Genomic DNA, 19123 nt, shown 5'->3' with positions numbered 1-19123 from the left:
CAAAATATGATACTGTACATCAGTGCTTAATGCAACCAGGAAGTAAAATAAAATGGATCCACATATTAAAAGTAATAAAAGGGGAGGAAATATTGCTTAACTACCTGAAACCATCAAACACATTAAGTTAATTGATGTGAAGTACATTAATCAAAATATCCAATACAATTTTGTTTGACAAAGTCTTTCTAATACTAGCCTACTACAACTATGCATAAGCTTCACTGCTCTTATTTAACAAAAAAAAATGTAATTATCTGCATTTAATAAAGTGGGCTGTCTGGGCTGTCTGCTGGGATACTAGATGGCACTTCCCACACACTGTTGAGTGGGTCACTTGCTTCCTGTCTGCTCCTCAACACATTCTGGAGAACAGCTCAGGACTTTGGCCAAATCTTCTCCTCCAGAGACTGAGAGAACATCTTGGTTTTTGTTTTTTTGTTTTATGAAGGTCATAGATGTGCGTCAATACATCACATTCATTTTTCTCAGAGCAGCAAAGGAAGGGCTTCTCTTTGACTGTATGACATGCAAGTCACAAACTCAGCTTTTGGGAACAGCGTCCAGCCTCGATTAAGAAGGAACATGGGAACATTACAAAATAATTGCAAACTTGTCAAACATTATCAATGTTTGTTTGGCTGAAGCAGACGGGAAAAAGATGCGCTGTAGTCCTATACTCAGAACAGTTCATGTACATATACTCCACTTGCACTTGGTTCAAGCCGACCCTCCTAGAACGCAGAGTTCAGGGTCAAAATTCCCCTTGTGGGTCGAAAAACAATCACATACAAGATTTTTCACCCAGGATTTTATTCAGTACAGATTGATGCACCCCAAAATGCGTAACGGTATTCCACACTTGCAACTACAGTGAGCAATGTTTATAATAATCAGTAAAAGCTATACGTAAATACCACAAGTCACATTAAGGCATCGTTGCTTGTTTTGACACAATACGCTTTGATTTTATAAAGTTATCACTCCCTGAAAATCATAAAGTGAATGTTAGCAAAAGTTAAAATAAAAAACTTACAGGTTGTGTAGCATTGTGAGTCGCATAATTTAGGAAACTGTTTTTGCACATATATAACCAAAATAGACATGAACAAGTGGCTTGATTCCTAAGTGTAATTACAAAAATTATACCTGAGAAGACACTTCTGTCTCATACACACACAGTATATTATTATATATATATATATATATATTATTTTTTTTAATTTAGGTTACATGCTTACGGACTTTACTTTTTCCCCCAGCGTTTGGTCACCTCCCAAGTTAATAATGCCTCTTACCAGCTATACTATATATAGCTATATATATACTATACTATATAAAAGATAAAGTCATCCGTTCACAGCTCTGACTGTTCATAAGCAGCATTATGTCTTGAGGCGTTTGGTTCGTTGAGGAACTCCTTGACTCACTCCTTTGCTGTGTGCTAACCCGCTGTGATAGTGGTGTCCATTTTCATCAGCTGGCAGCTTGAAATAAAACCATGAAGAGATAAATTTGAAATAAAAATCATAGAGGTTGGGGAAAAAAACATGAGAATGTAGACATCTGTTGTGGTTGTAAAACATATATCTGGATACAATTTAGGCAAGAGAAAGAGTTTAAAACAGGGGGCAGAGTCACACAAACCTGTTTTTTAGTGCTTTCATTCTCAACATTCAATGCGTTGTGCAACTTCAAGCCTAACGCCGCCTCAAGCTCTGAAAACACATGATGATTGAAAGCTCTTTCAGTAATGGTAGACTACTGTGACACACCTTGATCTTTTTAAATAATGAAAGACGACAGGGTGTCCCAGCAACACCACTCCACACCACAAAGAAAAAAAAGTAAAAGTAATGGGGAAATGCTATGCACCTGTGAGAATGCTGTCGATTTTCCCCACCACCAGGTCAGCGTCCTCCATAGAGAAGCACATCGGGGGCTTGAATTTGAGCACATTGCGATGAGGTCCGTCAGCACTAAGAAGGATGTGCTGTTCCTTTAGCCTGGGACAAACCGTGAGTTATTCTGTGCTCTGCATCGATTTACAAATTTAAAATTTAAAATGCCTTTTTCCCAGAAGAAATTTTGACTACTCATAGAAGGAAACCTTCCTCTTGCACATCCTCCATGCTTCTAACATCAACTATGAGGACACAGTGTTAACTTGCTGCCTAATAAATCCCACCTACTGACAGGCGCCATTGTTATTCACTTCATCTGTCAGAGGTCATAATGTTATGGTGTACAGTCATGGCAGTGAACCACCAATGGGTGCAGTCTTTGTTAATGTAATAAGTGTGTCAATCACAAAACCTTGTGTTAAAAACCAAAAAACCACGCAGGCTGAGAGTTAGGTTTTTATTTTAACAAGGCATTACACGGTTGTTATTAGTGACTTTCAAGTTCAATGTGTGAACTTGATTTTTGATGTCTTAGTAATGAAAAGCTGAATATGAAACACCTACACAAGTGAGATATCACGGCCAGATAATGAAATGGAGGCTGTAATAAGCGCTCACTTTTCAAACGCTATACACAGGAGTGCATACGATGCAGTTTTTTCAACTCAACTTTATTATCGCACCAGAAGTCAATAAGCCTTTTGTGTGGTATGAGATCCGTGTTCTTTTACAGTAGCCATAATCGTAAATGTACACTTACTTATATATGACTTCTTGGGCTTCTGCTGTCGCAGGAGTGAGAGTAAACCTGTCCCTCACAAGCTCCACCCCGACAAACAGCCCACGGCCCCTGCAGGACATGACCCCAACACACAATTACAACCTCTACGTACTAAGCAATGTTAGAATTTAGCTATTTTTAAGATAGTCATGCACAGAAAGTTGTCTCCCAAAAAATTACTTATACTACTTTTTACTTATAATTGGATTATAGGAATATACACCAAATTAAGCCTTTTAAGTTAAGTTGGATGAGTTTGACAGGACATGCACAGAGCTAATTAATATAAATGTCCTCCTGTGTGTGTGTTAGCTCACCTGACATCACCAACCAGTGGATGCTTCTCTTTCTCCTTTTCCAGCAGTTTGGTCAGGTATCGGCCCACACGCAGTGCATTGCCCTGGAGATCCTCTTTCACAATCACATCTAGGACGGCCAGACCGATGGCACACGACACTGGGTTACCGCCAAACTGAGGAATTCAAAACCCACACACAGAGGAAGGATTACACCACCTGGGAAATCAGCTGCTCATCAGGACGACAGAGCCATAAGACAGTTTGCTGTATTAAATATATAGCAAAATGTCACATGGGCAGCACACAGTGTTTTTATTTATGCTAAACTGAAAATAGAAATGATCGCTCCAACACACTCCACTCAGCAGTGTGCGACTGACCGCAGCAAACTGGCTGGAAAATAAATCCAATATGAAAGAAACTCACATTTGTATTATTAACCCAACTTGTTTCCTTTAACAGGAAATAACTGTAATCTGAGGCAGTCAATGAAAAAAAAAGAAATGGCTTGAACAGAATGTATTTTTTCCCCATGATGTGGAAAGCAGATGCGTCAATACGCTTGGCAAATATTAACGTCACGTCAAGGATGAGGTCAGTGCCATTTCTGGTCAACTTGGGGGGAAAAAAGCAAAGATCACGTAATGTATTCTCTGCAATCTGCCTTTCTAATACATATTATATTATATATAGTATATTAAAAACTTTCCTGAAAGGGAAAGGATGGTACAAAATAAAATTTTTATTATATTTCTTGCACAATTCTTCATTATTCTACATAATGCTCTTACTGTATTGAAATACTCCATTCCAGCTGACAGGAAGGCCTCTGCCACCTCTTTGGTTGTGACCACACAAGACATGGGATGACCGTTGCCAATAGGCTTTCCCATGGTGACAATGTCAGGCACAAAGTCCTCTCCCTGAAGCTGGAAAGCCCAGAAGTGGGTGCCGACACGCCCAAAGCCCACTTGGACTTCATCAGCGATGAAAACACCCCCTGCCTTGTGGACATGTCTGCAGACATAGGTGTAGAGATAAACGCTTGTTAGTTATTCATTCTGTTGGTGAGGTACATGCCACATAAATGCAACAATGAATATGAGATACTGAGTATGAACATGAATGAATATCTGCAGTAACTTGGGTACATACTCTGCCACTTGTTGAAAGTAGCCGGCAGGGGGAATGACCTGCCCACCACAACTCTGCAGTGACTCAGCAACAAAGGCGGCAATCTGCACAGGAGAAAAACACATCAGGTCTCTTAATCTAAAGCCAGATTTATAGACTGGAAAAGAGGAAGACCTCTGGCATCTTTGACCTGTACAGCTCCCTCTTTCATATGTGTGTCACTCTTTTCAGTTGGCAGTGCACAATTAAAAGAGAGGCAATTATGTAATGCTTGGACAAAAAAATGTTAAAGTAGGTCACTGTGGAGAGAAATTTAACATTTCCTCAGTATATTTACTTGAAAATAGTAAAAGAAAAAGTAAGTTGTCTATATTCTAAGCAGGGTGCTGCATTTTATCACATGCATGTACCTCTCCAGAATCACAAAAAAAGTGTTGTTGTATTTTTGTTAATTTTGGTTGCCTCCTGTATGTCTGCACAAACATCCTTCAGAAACTGCTAAAGACATTCTGTAAAATCTCTGGGCTGAAATCCCGTCCCTTTCGCCACTGGAAGCGCTGGCATATCCTTGGGTTGAGCTTTTAAGAGCCAACAAGCTTGGACAATAAGAGTCCCCTACACATGTTCTTGTGGTCTGGGATTTGACTAAAAGCCAAAGTCCAAGGCCTGAACCTGAGATTTTGGAGTAAAAGTGAAGAAGAGAAAAGGGGACAAAGAGGAGACGAATATTTATAAATAAAAGGCGAGAAACAAGGCAAGGCATGGAAGTCAGGATTGAAAAAAACATATTATACATATGTAACATATATAACATATAGTTATCATGCTTTTTTTTAAATTACAAAACTGGCTTACAACTTAAATAATATAGTAGAAGCACCACCAGAATCATGTGTCAATGTGTTTTTGTTTGTATATCTCAATAACCAGTAGCCAGGCTGACAGAGCGTCACAGCTCTATTGAGCCAAGTATTCCCATAGCTCTCAGTAGTTACGACTTCATGAGCTTCTTTAATGATAAAAATCTAGCTATTAGAGACAAAATTCACCAAGACCTGCCCTCAACTGGCACCAACTTATCTCTTAACTCAGAAACCTTAGAAACAGCTGTAGAACCAGATATATGTTTAGTCTGTTTTGCTTCCCTCAATCTTTACCAACTAACTTCAATAATTTCTTCATCTAAACCATCAACCTGCCTCTTAGACCCCATCCCGACTAGGTTGCTTAAAGATGTTTTACCCTTAGTCAGCACCTCTATACTAGATATGATCAATCTATCTTTATCAACAGGCTATGTACCACAGTACTTTAAAGTAGCTATAATTAAACCTCTTCTGAAAAAGCCCAAACTTGATCCGGATGTTTTAGTCAACTATAGACCTATATCTCACCTTCCATTTCTCTCTAAGGTTATGGAGAAAGCAGTTGCTAAACAGCTGTGTGACTTTCTACAGAGCAATAGTTTATTTGAGGATTTTCAGTCAGGATTTAGAGCTCATCATAGCACAGAGACAGCACTGGTGAAAATTACTAACGACCTCCTTATTGCATGAGACAAAGGACTTGTCTCTATACTGGTTTTATTAGATCTTAGTGCTGCATTTGATACCATTGACCATCAGATCCTATTGCAGAGACTGGAACATTTCATTGGCATTAAAGGAACCGCTCTAAGCTGGTTTAAGTCCTATTTATCAGATCGATTTCAGTTTGTACATGTTAACGATCCTCGGACCAATCCTCTTCACTTTATATATGCTTCCTTTAGGCAATATTATCAGGAAATATTCCATAAGCTTTCATTGTTATGCAGATGATACTCAGTTATATCTATCGATCAAACCAGATGAAACTCATCAGTTAGCTAAACTTCAAATGTGCCTTCAGGATGTTAAAACCTGGATGACCTGTAATTTTCTAATGTTAAACTCAGATAAAACTGAAGTTATTTTTCTGGGGCCTAAGCACCTCCGTGACGCATTTTCTAAAGATATAGTTTCCCTTGATGGCATCGCCCTGGCCTCCAGCACCACTGTGAGGAATCTTGGAGTTATCTTTGATCAGGACATGTCGTTTAAGTCTCACATTAAGCAAATTTCAAGGACCGCCTACAAAGCTCTCAATGGTCAGGCACCATCTTATCTTAAAGTACAGCATAGTACCTTACTACCCCACCAGAGCTACAACAACAGAGTTACTTGTGGTTCCTAGAGTCTCCAAAAGTAGACTAGGAGCCAGAGCGTTCAGCTATCAAGCTCCTCTCCTGTGGAACCAGGTTCCCGTTTGGGTTCAGGAGGCAGACACCATCTCCACATTTAAGAGTAGGCTTAAGGCTTTCCTCTTTGATAAAGCTTATAGTTAGGGCTGGCTCAGGTGAGTCCTGAACCATCCCTTAGTTATGCTGCTATAGGCCTAGACTGCCCGGGGGATTTCCCATGATGCACTGAGCTCCTCTCTCCTCTACTTTCTCTCCCTCTGTATGCAACCTCATCCCATTATTGCATGTTACTAACACAACTTCTCCCCTTTCTGGTAGTCTTGTGCTTTCTCGTCCCTCTCTTCTCTCCTCCTATCACTTCCTGCAGGTTTTCTGGCTCTGGAGCTGTGGAGTCTGAATCTGTGGCTGCGGGTCACCTGCTGCCCCCGTGTTCCTGCTCGACACCCTCTGCTGCAACGACTATTGTTACTAGTCCTATTGTTATTATTGTTATTATAATCATTAACATTATGACTGTTACCATTAACACTACTATAAATATCTGTACCATTTTTCATTTAGTGTATAGCAACATCACCTTTACTGTCTGTACCTCTGTGTGTATATTGTGTAGACTGCCTCCCTCCCCTCTCTCTCTCCTTCCATCCCTCTCTTTTTCTCTCTGTTCCTCTCCTTCCACCTCTCTCTCTCTCTCTCTCTCTCTCTCCCCCTCCCCCTCTTCACCCCAACCGGTCAAGGCAGATGGCCGCCCACCCTGAGCCATGGTTCTGCTCGAGGTTTCTGCCTCTTAAAAGGAAGTTTTTCCTTGCCTCTGTCGCCTAGTGCTTGCTCTTGGTGGGAACTGTTGGGCTTCTGTAAATAGCATCATAGAGTACGGTCTAGACCTGCTCTTTTATGAAAAGCGCTGTGAGATAACTGTTGTTGTGATTTGGCGCTATATAAATAAAATTGAATTGAATTGAATTGAATAACAACACACATTAGCAAACCAGTTTATAACATTGCATAAGACTTTATTTCCTTGAAAAGAGAGTCATCCATTAAAAGGTTATTTCTGCATTATAAGGTAGAGTAATAACTCATAACACAACAACATACCTTGCCTCCTTTTTCATGGACTCTGTGTATTATATCTTTGACTTCATCTGCATATGCTGAGGCAGGATCAGGGTGGTCCACTCTGTATTTGCCTCTGTAAACATCTGGGCTCGGAGCCTGTATAGGGGACAAGACGTAGAAATGATTACTAAAGCAGATTTACAGGTCAGGGCTGCGTCCCATTTCCACAGTGTGCACATTCACAAAAAAAAAAGAGCAAATGAAATAATATTACAAAAATGGCAGTTTATATGATAAATTTGTTAATATTTGGCAGTAGTGTTGGTGGACACCTTCGTGCCTGAATGCAATTCATAACGAAAATAGAGGAGCAACTTACAACAGGAAAACATTTTAATTGGCTCCATTTTTGTACAGTGGGAGAAAATGAAATGAGACAATAGAGCTGCAGCAATTAATTGATTAATGGTGAACTTTTAAATTAATTGCCAACTATTTTGATAAGTGATTAATTGGTTTGGGTAATTAAAAAAAAAATTCTCTGATTTCTATGGAAGTCCTAAGCGGCCATCATTTCAAATATTTTTCCCCCTGTTTTCCCATGATAACGGGATAATTATCTCGTGGTCTCGAGATAATAAGCCATAGCTGAATACAGGAGTCGGCAGATGCATTTCTTCAAGATAATTTCTGAAAACTTTCCAGTGTGACTGGTTAGCTCACTTGGTAGACTTCAAGTCCAAAGATTGACTCCTGCTCTAAATACATTTTATTCTTCTTTTTTGTGTGTTTTTTATTATCAGCAAAGTTGTTATGAAGAGATTCAGGGTAATCCAATCACACATTTCCTGATGGATATTTTAAAGGTTCCAAAATAGCCATCAGGATGTTAAAGTTACATAGATTCCCCTGAATGAGAAGCACAGGAATTTCCTCTGTCTGGGAAATGAAAAGTCCAGATAGATGAATGTGGACCAATAGGATGCACACAGTCCAGACACATGCTTTATTGTGAGCATGGGAAATAGTCTCTTCATAAGAACTTTGTTGAAGAGGATTATGAAAAATATTTTTTTTTACCTTCAGTGAGGATCAAACAGGCAACCCTATAACTAGGAGTCTTGTGCACTACCAACTGAGCTAATTAGTGACACTCAAGATCACACACTTAAGAAATGTTCCTGCTGACCCCCGTGTTAAACTACTGTTTTGTTATCTCGAGATCACAAGAAAATTATACTGTTATCACTGTAAATAACATTTGTTATCTTGAGATCTCAAGATAATTATCACGTTATCACGGGAAAACAAATATTTGAATTGATGGCCGCTTAGGGCTTCCATAGTTTCTCAGACTTAAATGTGAATATTGTTATATGAATATTTTCTGGATTCTTTAATACTCTATGACAGTAAACTGAATATCTTTGGACAAAACAAGACATTTGAGGACGTCATCTTGGGCTTTGGGAACAGTGATCAACATTTTTCACAGTTTTTTGGACATTTTTTATAAACTAATCAATTAACTGAGATAACAATCGGCAAATAATCATTACTTGCAGCACTAGAAGACACGTCATACATATTATATACAGTGAAGCTTTCAGATCTGTTCAAGGGAGATCCGGGAGCATCAACATAAAAATTGTTGTCCTAAAAGGTGAGAAGAAAGGTAGGCCAAATTTGTCTCCAACCTGTTTCTCAAGCTGCTGGGTGGTGACTACTTTACCAAGCCAGTAGTCATGGACAGTACGCACTGCACACAATTGCCCAAGATTTGTTAACTGTGTATCTGAATTTTTGTTGGTTGTTGCTGGCAGTCAGCTTGAATATTAAGTTTGTGTTTCAGTATAATGCAACTGTCAGCAAGAGCCAGACTGTCCTATATGCTAACTACTTACAACAAACAAGACAATAACAATTATAATAATAATTTGTCTCTCAGTCAAGTTACAACTCTGAACTAATGCAAGGTGGAAAGCAGTGGATCAACACTTTTGACTACAAAAATATTGAATGGCTGGGGCGACTGGGCATCGTTTAAACAGTATTTTACATTTGAAAATGTATAAATGGGACCTGGGGGAGTCGGTAGAAGAGATACAGCCAGAATCAGATGCAGCTCAGATCCTAATGGAACAGTTGTTGCTCCACCAAATGGCCCAGCAGATTGGCCCACAGTCTTAACAGACTTTATAAGGACTGAGTTAATGCGCAGAGGTTCCTTCTAACCAGCACTGGATTTTCCTTACTCTATTGCCAAGTCTAGAAGAGGTTTACATTCAGGCTCATTAGAAAGACAGACTGTTTTATTAAAGAAGGGATGATTGCATTGAGAGCACTGTGGTGTCAATAGTGACTATGCAGCAATCGCAATTTGTTTACATGGCTCAAGAGTCAGGTAGGAGGGCCCCATGGCAGAATTTGCTTAGGGCAAAAGGGAGGTCAGGACCGGCTCATGGCTTCTTCAAGGTATCACAAATTATTAACACACTTGATTCCACATGCTTGGTTCACTGTTACGCTACAGGTTAATCCAGTTGATGTGATGCATGGACTGCACTACTCAAAAGATGTTTCTCCAGAATGTGACAAGTGTTGCTCTGTTGCAAGATCACTATCACGTTGCATTGTCAGGTAACAAGTGAATTACCATCAGTAGACAGCTTGGTTCCTTATGGTCTTTGATCATGAATAAAATATGCAATCTGGCGAAACAGACTAAATTGCCCCACGTTTGACATGTAACACTAGCTGAGGATTCCACAAGCTACCATATCAAACTACACCTAAACTATCATGGAACAGAGTAGAACGTCCAGAATCACACAACATAATGCAGTAAGTCCTCTGGATGTTTACATTTAGCTTGTCTGGTCACAGATTGCAGACTGTCCTTCTCAAACGGTTCAAAATTAACAAAATACTGTTACTTCAAAGTGGTGCTGTTTTTAAAATAAAATATACATAGTCATACCCATATTTATTGTTAGTTGTTAGTTGGGGAACTTATGAGTGGCAGATTAAAATAAGATATATCCTGATTTTTAGTCCCTAGTATCAGTCAAGCTTATATTATTATACATAATGCAACTAAATAGCATGTTTTATCAGACCTTTCTTTTTGGTTAAATTCTCTTATTTTACAAAACATCATGGTCCAACTAAGGTTTTCTGTCAAATATTCCAAGTGTCAAGCCTAATAAATAAATAAACAGATATCTGCATAAGAATGCAGGATCTGTAGGCAAGGGACAAGATTTTGGTAACATTCAGTAGTAGTCAAGTTTGAGCAGTCTTTGGTTGCATGCAGGTAAACAGTCAGTGTGGAAAGGAAAAGAGGCGGAACCCATCGGCTATCGTCTGAAAAAATATTTAGCTTTTCATCAATCTAGGATAGAGGTTATCTTTTTATTAGCTTTTTAAAATGTATCTACATTCAAATCGTATTAAGACATTATAAGATGGGTTCTGCTATTGCTGATCGGACTGTAAACTACTATGGCTACACCGGAAGCCCCTAAAGATTGGCCATTGCCCCCTGAGGCTAAATCGTAGACAGATGAGAGCAGAGGAGTTCCCCTTTGAGGGAACTCGAACTGCGTCGGTGACGACACTATGGGAACACCTCTGGGCGTGGCAGGGCTGAAATAATGAATGAAACTACTCCAATGCTATTGGCGTTGCTAGAAGCAGCTAGAAGCTAGCGTGTGACGGCATAACTGGAGGCGTATATAAGCACGCGGCACACCAGACACATTAGCTTTTTTCTATTCAGCAGGCGCGCTGGCATGTTTGAGACTACTCAGAAGAAAGCTACCACAGTACGGAATTACCTGGAAGGAGAAGCAGAAGAGATGGCTGGTGAGCAGTTCAGGCAGTGTGTCTTTCCATGCCCGCGCTACATCATGGCTGGGGATACTCATGCCCTGTGTGTTTCCTGTCTGGGGATGCCGCATGCCCAGGCAGCTCTCGAGGGGGCTGCTTGCGGCCATTGCGAGGCCCTGCCCCTGAGGGTGCTGAGGTCCTGTGTGCCTCTTTTCTCCGGACACGGCCAGATGCGCTCTCCCCGTGGCTCGGGCCCAGCGGTCGCTGAGGCGACACGGTGGCTTTGGTCATGGGCCTCCCAGCGCGACATTTCCGACGGCATCGGGACTGCTGAGGCTTTTTCCTGTTCCTCGTCTGCTGGCTCCAGCTCCCCTCTTCCCCGTTCGGGAGCCCGTTTTTCGGCTTCTCCCGCTCGGGGTGTGAGCCCGGAGAGGCTGCAGCTGTCCGGCTCTGAGGAGCTGGATGTGCTCAGCATTTTGGAGGAGGAAGACTTCCGGGTACTGGAGCAACGTCATGGAACGTGACACGAGCAGTGGGCAAGCTCCAGCTTGATTGGCCGCAGCCCATGCCAGACACACAGGCTGCCAGTAAGCTGGATGAGTGCTTCCTGCAGCGCCGAGCGCCGCCTCCACGCCGGTCTCTGCCCTTTTTCCCGGATTTGCATGACAAGTTGTGCAAATCCTGGGGTAAGCCCTTCTCAGCATGTTTGACTACTCCCCTGCTCCGGGTTTATAGTGACGTCGCGGGGGTCAAGGGCTCTGGTTATGGGACGATGCCCCGGGTTGAGGATGCTTTGGCCAGCTATCTCTCACCCGGCCTTGCGTCGTCCCTTAAAGAGCCAGGGCTGCCTACCAAGCCATGTCGCGTGACATCTGCTCTGGTGGGCAAGGCGTACACAGCGGCGGGCCGGGCTGGTGCCAGCCTGCACACAATGGCAGTTTTGCAGGCATACCAGGCTGACATGCTGAAAGACATGGACTTGGGAGGAGGCCCCTCTGAGGACGTTGCTGAGCACCGCAGAGCCACGGACTTGTCTCTCCGAGTTACGAAAGAGACGGCCCGTGCCATCGGCCGTTCCATGTTGGCGCTGGTGGCCACGGAGCGGCACCTATCGGGCATCCAGGAGAGGGAGAAGACCTTCCTGCTCGATGCACCGGTCGCGGCCTCGGGCCTGTTTGGCGAGGCGGTGGACGCTGTAGTCAGCAGGTTCCAGCATGCCAGGACGCAAGGGGAGGCATTCCAGCAGTATCTCCCGTGCCGGTCTGGGTCCAGGATGGAGGCGGCTGCAGAGAGACGGTCCCAGCCGTCATCCAGCTCCTAGAGTGTCGCTGCTCGAGGTCCCCCTCAGCGCACCCGGGACTCGAGGCGGTACAGCAGGCGCTGTTATCCCGCCGTGTCAACGTTTGGGACGCGCTAGCCTCCAGCGAGCATGCGCCGTTCTGCCCGCCCCGAGGGGCCGCAGTCCGGAGGCGCTTGGGCTCACACACCACGGGTTTTCGGCAGGTTTTCCCTGGCGGACCTCCACTTCAGGATGCCGCTAGAGACCTAGGCATAAGCCCCGAGGGGCTGGTTCCCTTGGCGGATTTCGCAGGAGCTTGGCGGGGCCTTGTCAACATTTCCCGGTCCTGCGCACCGTCGTGGAGGGCTACAGGCTGCAGTTCCGGGTCCGCCCCCCCAGATTCAACGGGGTGGTCTGGACTGCGGTGCACTCAAAGCAGAGCCAAGACAAGAAGTTCGCTCTCTGCTGGAGAAAGTGGCCATAGAACTCATTTCCCCGCCAGTCAGGGAGTCCGGGTTCTACAGCCGGTACTTCATAGTTCCCAAGAAGGACGGAGGACTGCGTCCGATTTTAGATCTGCGGTCCCTTAACCAGTTCACTATCCCCGCCATCATCAGTCACATCCAATCCAAAGATTGGTTTGTCACGATAGATCTATGAGACGCATATTTCCACATCTCCATCCGTCCCTCTCACAGGAAGTTCCTGAGGTTCGCCTTCGGGGGTGCGGCTTACCAATATCGGGTTCTTCCGTTCGACCTAGCACTCTCTCCTCGCACGTTCACCAAATGCATGGATGCAGCTCTGGCCCCGCTGAAGCTCCAGGGCATCCGCATATTAAACTACATCGACGACTTGGCTCAGTCTCGGGAGTTAGCGGTTCGGCATCGAGATGTCTTCCTCACCCACCTTCAGCGTTTGGGGCTGCGGCTCAACGCAAAGAAGAGCGTGCTGACGTCCGCCCAACCGACTACGTTCCTAGGGATGGTGTGGGACTCAACGACGATGCGGGCCCACCTGTCGCCTGCACGCGTCGGGTCCATTTTGTCCTCGGTGACCAGAGTGAAGCTAGGCCGCACCATCACTGTAAAACACTTTCAGAGGGTGTTGGGTCTCCTGGCAGCAGCGTCCAGCGTAATCCCGTCTGGCCTGCCGCACATGAGAGCCCTGCAGTGGTGGCTAAAATCCAAGGGATTCTCCCCGAGGGGAAATCCGCTCCGTCTGATACGGGTTACGAGCAGATGCCTTCGTTTCCTGTCTGTATGGTTCCTGTCCCACGTCTGTGCGCCTGTATGCTTTGCCCCCAGTCGCTCTGCTCCCGGGGGTTCTGGAGCGGGTCCGTCAAGACGGTGTCAGTCTACTGCTGGTAGCCCCGTTTTGGCCGGCCCGAGTGTGGTTCTCGGACATAATATTGCTCCTCGAAGGCCCGCCACGGCAGGTCCCCCTGAGGAGGGACCTGCTGTCTCAGGCGGAGGGCCAGGTCTTTCACCCTTGCCCCGCCCTGTGGAGACTGTGGGTCTGGCCCCTGAGGGGGCCCAGTTCTTGGAGGCAGGCCTAACGGCGGGGACAGTCGAGACGCTGCTCAGCTCCAGAGTCCCGTCCATGAGAGGGACGTACAGCCTGAAGTGGAATGTGTTTGCCACCTGGTGTAGAGAACGGGTGGTGGACCCAGTTACCTGCCCGGTAACTATGGTACTGGAGTTCCTCCAGGACCGTTTCTCTGCTGGCCTTTCCCCATCCACACTCAAGGTGTATGTGGCTGCCGTGTGACACACCGACGCAGTGTCTCGTTCCCCTTCTCGGGGAACAAGGGTTACATACGTAACCCGAAACGTTCTGAGATTGTGTCAAGCCTAACTCAAGATAACCCAGATGAGATCATCAAGGGGGACCATTTTTATTTAACATTTAAAAGAGTGAGTTACCCCTTAAATTGTTGATTGAAATGGTCAAACCAAAACTTTCATTTGAAAAAGACATTCATAATTTAGTCTAGTTGGTTAGTTAGAACATTACTAAAACTCTTGCATGTGACACCATCAGTAAAATGCCTTTTTTTCAAAGGTTACATCTTGCCCTGCAGAATTTGTTGTAAAACGTACTTGGATTTCATGTGTCTGTCGTTCTTTTCTTATACACACAAATATCCCCATGCAGGGGGGAATACTCAGAAGCCTGCCAAAGACCAGTAGTGCAAGTTGAGTCATGTTGTTTTAATAGTGTGCAGGCAGGCAGACCGGGAGAGAAAAAGCACTCACCACATGGACAAATTGATTCTGCTCAACATCTGACAGGTGGTGGAACTTATAAGGACTGATGTCAATGAGTGATGAGACATGGCCGTGGTACGCACTGCAAACAAAGCAAAGGCCAGGGTAATCATAAACATCATAAAGAAATGGCTGAATAAAAGGACTTTCACCACTCATTATTATTTATCTACAACAATGAACAATGACAAGGCAGTTGCACTTACTTTTCCAGTGTGATGATGTCTTTGTGACCTGTGTACTGCCATGCTAGACGAAGCGCCAGGTCGTTGGCTTCAGAGCTGTAGTTCAAAGGAGCAAGGGTTACTTTGAGTTACTCAGTCACCACAGAATACACAGGTGAAGCCATGGATATCACTGGCACGTCAGCCACCGTTTGATGTTTTACTTCCACGTATGAGGGCATATGAGGTGATACCTATGTATTAATACTGGTAATTAAATTTGCTTAATTATCTTTGAAGATAATGAGGCTATTCTGACCCTGAGACATATTTTCTTTACTTCTATAGCATGGTCAACTCGTCAACAAAACTGTTGATAACGAACTACCAGCATGATCCTGTTCTGGTGCCGTTGCCCTACCTGTGTGTTACTGTATCAAAACTTACACGTCATAAAATGCTTCTGGCATGTTAAACGAACTGTGCCAGTTTTGCACATAGAAAATGGAATCATGTTTCAAAACAACAGAGCTGGCAACCTGATTGGGAATACATCTTGTCCTTCATATTAACTTGTTTTTTATACACCATAAAGTATGTGGACAGACCAACACCCATGTGTGATTGTTAAATAATTAATCTTAACAGAACATTAGTATATATATATATTCTATATATATATGTGTGTGTGTGTGTGTGTGTGTGTGTGTGTGTCTGTGTATCCTCCTTGTCTTCAATGTACAATCTGACTGCACTTTTGCACTATTGTACAGATCTTAGAAAAATTAGCAGTGATAACGCCTCGTCAGGTTTACAACTTCTCTCAAACCATTTATTTCCTTGTGAGTGATAAATACTCAGCCTGGAATCAAATGCAAGCAAGATAATCCCTGTTCACAATGCAGAACTCCAGCAAGTGGTGTAAATAAGTAACTAATCAGCCAGACTGGTCCGATGCTGATCTGGTACTTTCACTTTCAGTGTTCAGTATACTAATATTATAGTTCCTAAATCAGGATTATTATCACACTTCATCCAGACCAGCAGGAGGCTTTTCCGAGGAGGATGATCCAGTGCAACAATTGTTTTACTCCCTTAAAACATATGTTGTTTCTTCTTGAGTACTTCATAGTCGTACATGTTTGGACTACACCCTTTTAATCTTACAATGTGCAGTGTTTTGTGCTTAACAGCTGTTTCCTGCATAACTTTATTGCTCATATTGAGTCCACCTCAAGATACAGTTCAAGTCATTAAGGTAGATATGAATAAAGACTTGAATCAAATGCTAATTTAATGTCAATGAAGTAACCTCCACTAATTGCCTCTACTGTGACTGCACTAACACCAACTGATGGACAGCCCGAAAAAAAAAAAGTCTGGCATACCCAGAGTTGACAAAGTAGCACACAGACAGCTTGTTGGGCAGGGTGGCCTGCAGCCTTTGAGCATACAGTACAAGGTTGTCATGTAAGAAACGTGAGTTGGTGTTGAGCAGTTCCATCTGCTGAGCTCCTGCCTTCACCACATCAGGGTGACAGTGGCCCACTGAGAAATGAATGAGAAGGTGCACACAGGATTAGAACTGGTCCTCACATTCAGGGCAAAAACTCTTTGCATCCTTAAACCATATGACCGTAATTTGAGCAAAACACACCATGACAACAATATTAAAGGCACATAATTGAGGGCCATATGCTGAAATTAAAGAGTGGTGAATGTGGTAGGCCAGAAGACATCCTGTTTTACATTGCTGCTTCTGCCTGTAGGAGTCACTCCAAATAACATGTACATTACATAAGACCTGTGAAGAGCAGGTAAGTTTGTCAAGTCATCCTGCTCATGCGTTGTGAAAACCACTCCTCAAATATAACATCTTTAACTTTGATTCCAAATTTGACACAAGTTGCCTGCATGTAAGACAGAACAACTATATGTGATTATGTTCTGTGTGAGTGAGTGGTGACATAAATGTGGTGTAAATAAAGATTTGATGTTCATATTTCTGTGCGTTTGCATGTGTGCGCTCATATATGTGTGTTTACCATGAGCCACATTGTTGATGCAATCCAAGTAGCGCTGTCCTTTTTCATCGTACATGTACTGGCCTTTGGCTTGCACGATCTTGATAGGGTCATGGCTGAAGAAAATCTTACAAGATGGCCTGCAAATAAGGGAATATTAATATTCCCATATGTGCAAACTGTGCCCTTCACTCTGTGTAAACCGTTTTTTTTATGTTGTACAGGGTTAATAAAAATAAATTAGTCAGGGTTTTATAAAAGCAATCATCAGCTGTAATCCAATTTAAAGCAAACAAATGATCTGCAACCTACAGATAAAATACAGTATGTTAAAGTCTGTCAAATCAAAATTCGAATCAAATTACAGTTACTTCTTTTACTTGCACTTATTGAATTAGCTGCTTATGTACAAATATATGAACTAGTTGATAAACAACAACTCATAGATGATATAATATTTGGTTTGATGTGGAACAAATTCTTGACATTTTGGTGTAAGAAAGTTTATTTCATGCTGCATCTAGTAGAAGTCTGTAGATAACAGACTTTAATAACGAAAGAAGCCATTCTGTCCTTTTTCTATAAAAAAATATAGAGTTTCCTTAGTTGGAAACTTCGTGGCGTTATATAAGTGAAGACTGTCGGTTATCTTACCCAATGTGCTTCTTCCTCAAGTCTATCGTCTTCTTTTTCTCTATTTGTTCCGCAGACATCCTGATGTGTTCCATCTGGAGGACGAGGTACTCGTTCCTTCCCACCGACTCGAAGATTAGCTACATCAGCGCAAGCAGAAACAATCCGGCTTTATACGCACGCGCGCGCACATGCGGACAGTACCTCACGAAAACCTCAGAGCCGCAGCTCGCGCAGCTCTCTCGCTAGTCGGACTTTTACAGCTGACAATTTGCAGATGAGTCGAGGACAGCACCTCGTAATACGCCTCGAGCTCTCTAAATATGCTATTTTAGCCATTCATTTTGTTTGTTTGTTCTCAGAGATAACAGATTTCTATGTGTCTGTATCTTCATCAGCAAGGATCATGCGTAAAACTATGCCATAAGCCTATTGTTATATGATTTATGCATGAGGCTGATTCATTATTAATCCACTTAATTAAAAAATACGGTCATGCACCGACGCTATCCTGTCGTCACCATGGAAGCTTGGCGGTGCAATATCAAGCCTTTTACGCTTTTACACTTTCGCAAAGATCAGAAAGAAGCGATCGTTCTTTAGTCTGCGCGTCGAGTCGCCGTGATTCGTTAAAGATAAAGCACCAGGCGAAACACTGGAAAGACTAACAGCAAGTAGGGCAATTTGGGGGAGTTGTGTGAAAACATCGCTTCTTTTCGTGAATGTTCATGGACCACTTTGCCAAGTTTCAGCACATGTTATAACAGATGTGCTTACCCAGACCCGTAAAAAAACAACAGACAGCTCCCCCTGAAGGCTTCGCACACTGACAGTAAGGCACATTAACAGGTAGAAACTAATAAGCTTGCAGACTGTGTGAACACCTGTTCTACAGCTGTTTGAGAAGTATGCTTTGTTGTTTATTTGTGTGGCGCAAGTGGCCTACATTTAGAGTAGCCCACTGTTTTGAGGTAGGCCTGTCCGTATTGTGGCCTACTTGAGTGTTTCAGTTTTATGGCAGGCATTATGCAGGTGGGGTGTAGTTTACATTTACTATTTTGAATTACCTGTACTTCCATTTTATGCCCATTTATACTTCTACTTCACTACAGTTTAGAGGTGAAATATTGTACTTTTTACCCCACTACATTTATTTGACAATTATAGTTACTAGTTGTTTTATTTTAATATCTAAAAATATTAGTTGTTATATAAGGGATGCATTGCTAGCAAAAAAAATCCAGCTTTATAGAAAATAGTTCAAATAAGCTCCAACTCTCCCAGCTACATTATTAAAAACTGCTCACACATGAAGACATGCTAATAATCTAATAATATGATGGTACTATAACACTAACAGACAGGGTTGGACCAGTAATCTGTCATACTGGGCAAATGCCTGGGGGGCTGACGCACCTTTGGGGCCGGTGTAACGTATTATGTATTTATATAGGCCTAACCGTTTTTAAAAAACGGTTAGGCCGTTTTTTAAAAACGCCCCCCACCCCACCCCCAAAGAGACAT

At 43.0% G+C, this 19123-nt stretch overlaps 1 protein-coding gene across 1 annotated transcript; it reads right to left on the bottom strand.

The window, feature by feature from the left end:
• Positions 1-791: 791 nt before the first annotated feature.
• etnppl (ethanolamine-phosphate phospho-lyase) lies at positions 792-17875 on the bottom strand. The gene is made up of 13 exons (XM_038731736.1): positions 17621-17875; positions 16988-17106; positions 16331-16490; positions 14985-15059; positions 14767-14860; positions 7438-7554; positions 4140-4222; positions 3776-4001; positions 3003-3157; positions 2665-2754; positions 1876-2006; positions 1648-1718; positions 792-1487 (listed from the first exon to the last, which is right to left on the bottom strand). Exons 1-13 carry the CDS (start codon positions 17692-17694, stop codon positions 1386-1388), a joined length of 1497 nt encoding a protein of 498 aa, XP_038587664.1. The 5' UTR covers positions 17695-17875; the 3' UTR covers positions 792-1385.
• Between the last annotated feature and the right edge of the window lie 1248 nt (positions 17876-19123).

The sequence above is a fragment of the Micropterus salmoides genome, unplaced genomic scaffold (assembly GCF_014851395.1).
Source record: "Micropterus salmoides isolate LMB-PRFRI ecotype aquatic unplaced genomic scaffold, ASM1485139v1 Ms_hic_scaffold_2, whole genome shotgun sequence".
Classification (NCBI taxonomy): domain Eukaryota; kingdom Metazoa; phylum Chordata; class Actinopteri; order Centrarchiformes; family Centrarchidae; genus Micropterus; species Micropterus salmoides.
The sequence above is the reverse complement of the archived record's forward strand: the minus strand, read 5'-3'. Positions and strand labels throughout refer to the sequence as shown.

What these genes read in the sequence shown, in the direction of transcription:
- etnppl (XM_038731736.1), bottom strand. Translation starts at nt 17,694, where the DNA reads ATGGAACACATCAGGATGTCTGCGGAACAAATAGAGAAAAAGAAGACG. An exon ending in CATCAACAATGTGGCTCATG is followed by an intron (nt 16,491 to 16,987) that starts GTAAACACACAT and finishes TTCATTTCTCAG; the next exon opens with TGGGCCACTGTCACCCTGAT. An exon ending in CCACTGGTTGGTGATGTCAG is followed by an intron (nt 2,755 to 3,002) that starts GTGAGCTAACAC and finishes CATGTCCTGCAG; the next exon opens with GGGCCGTGGGCTGTTTGTCG.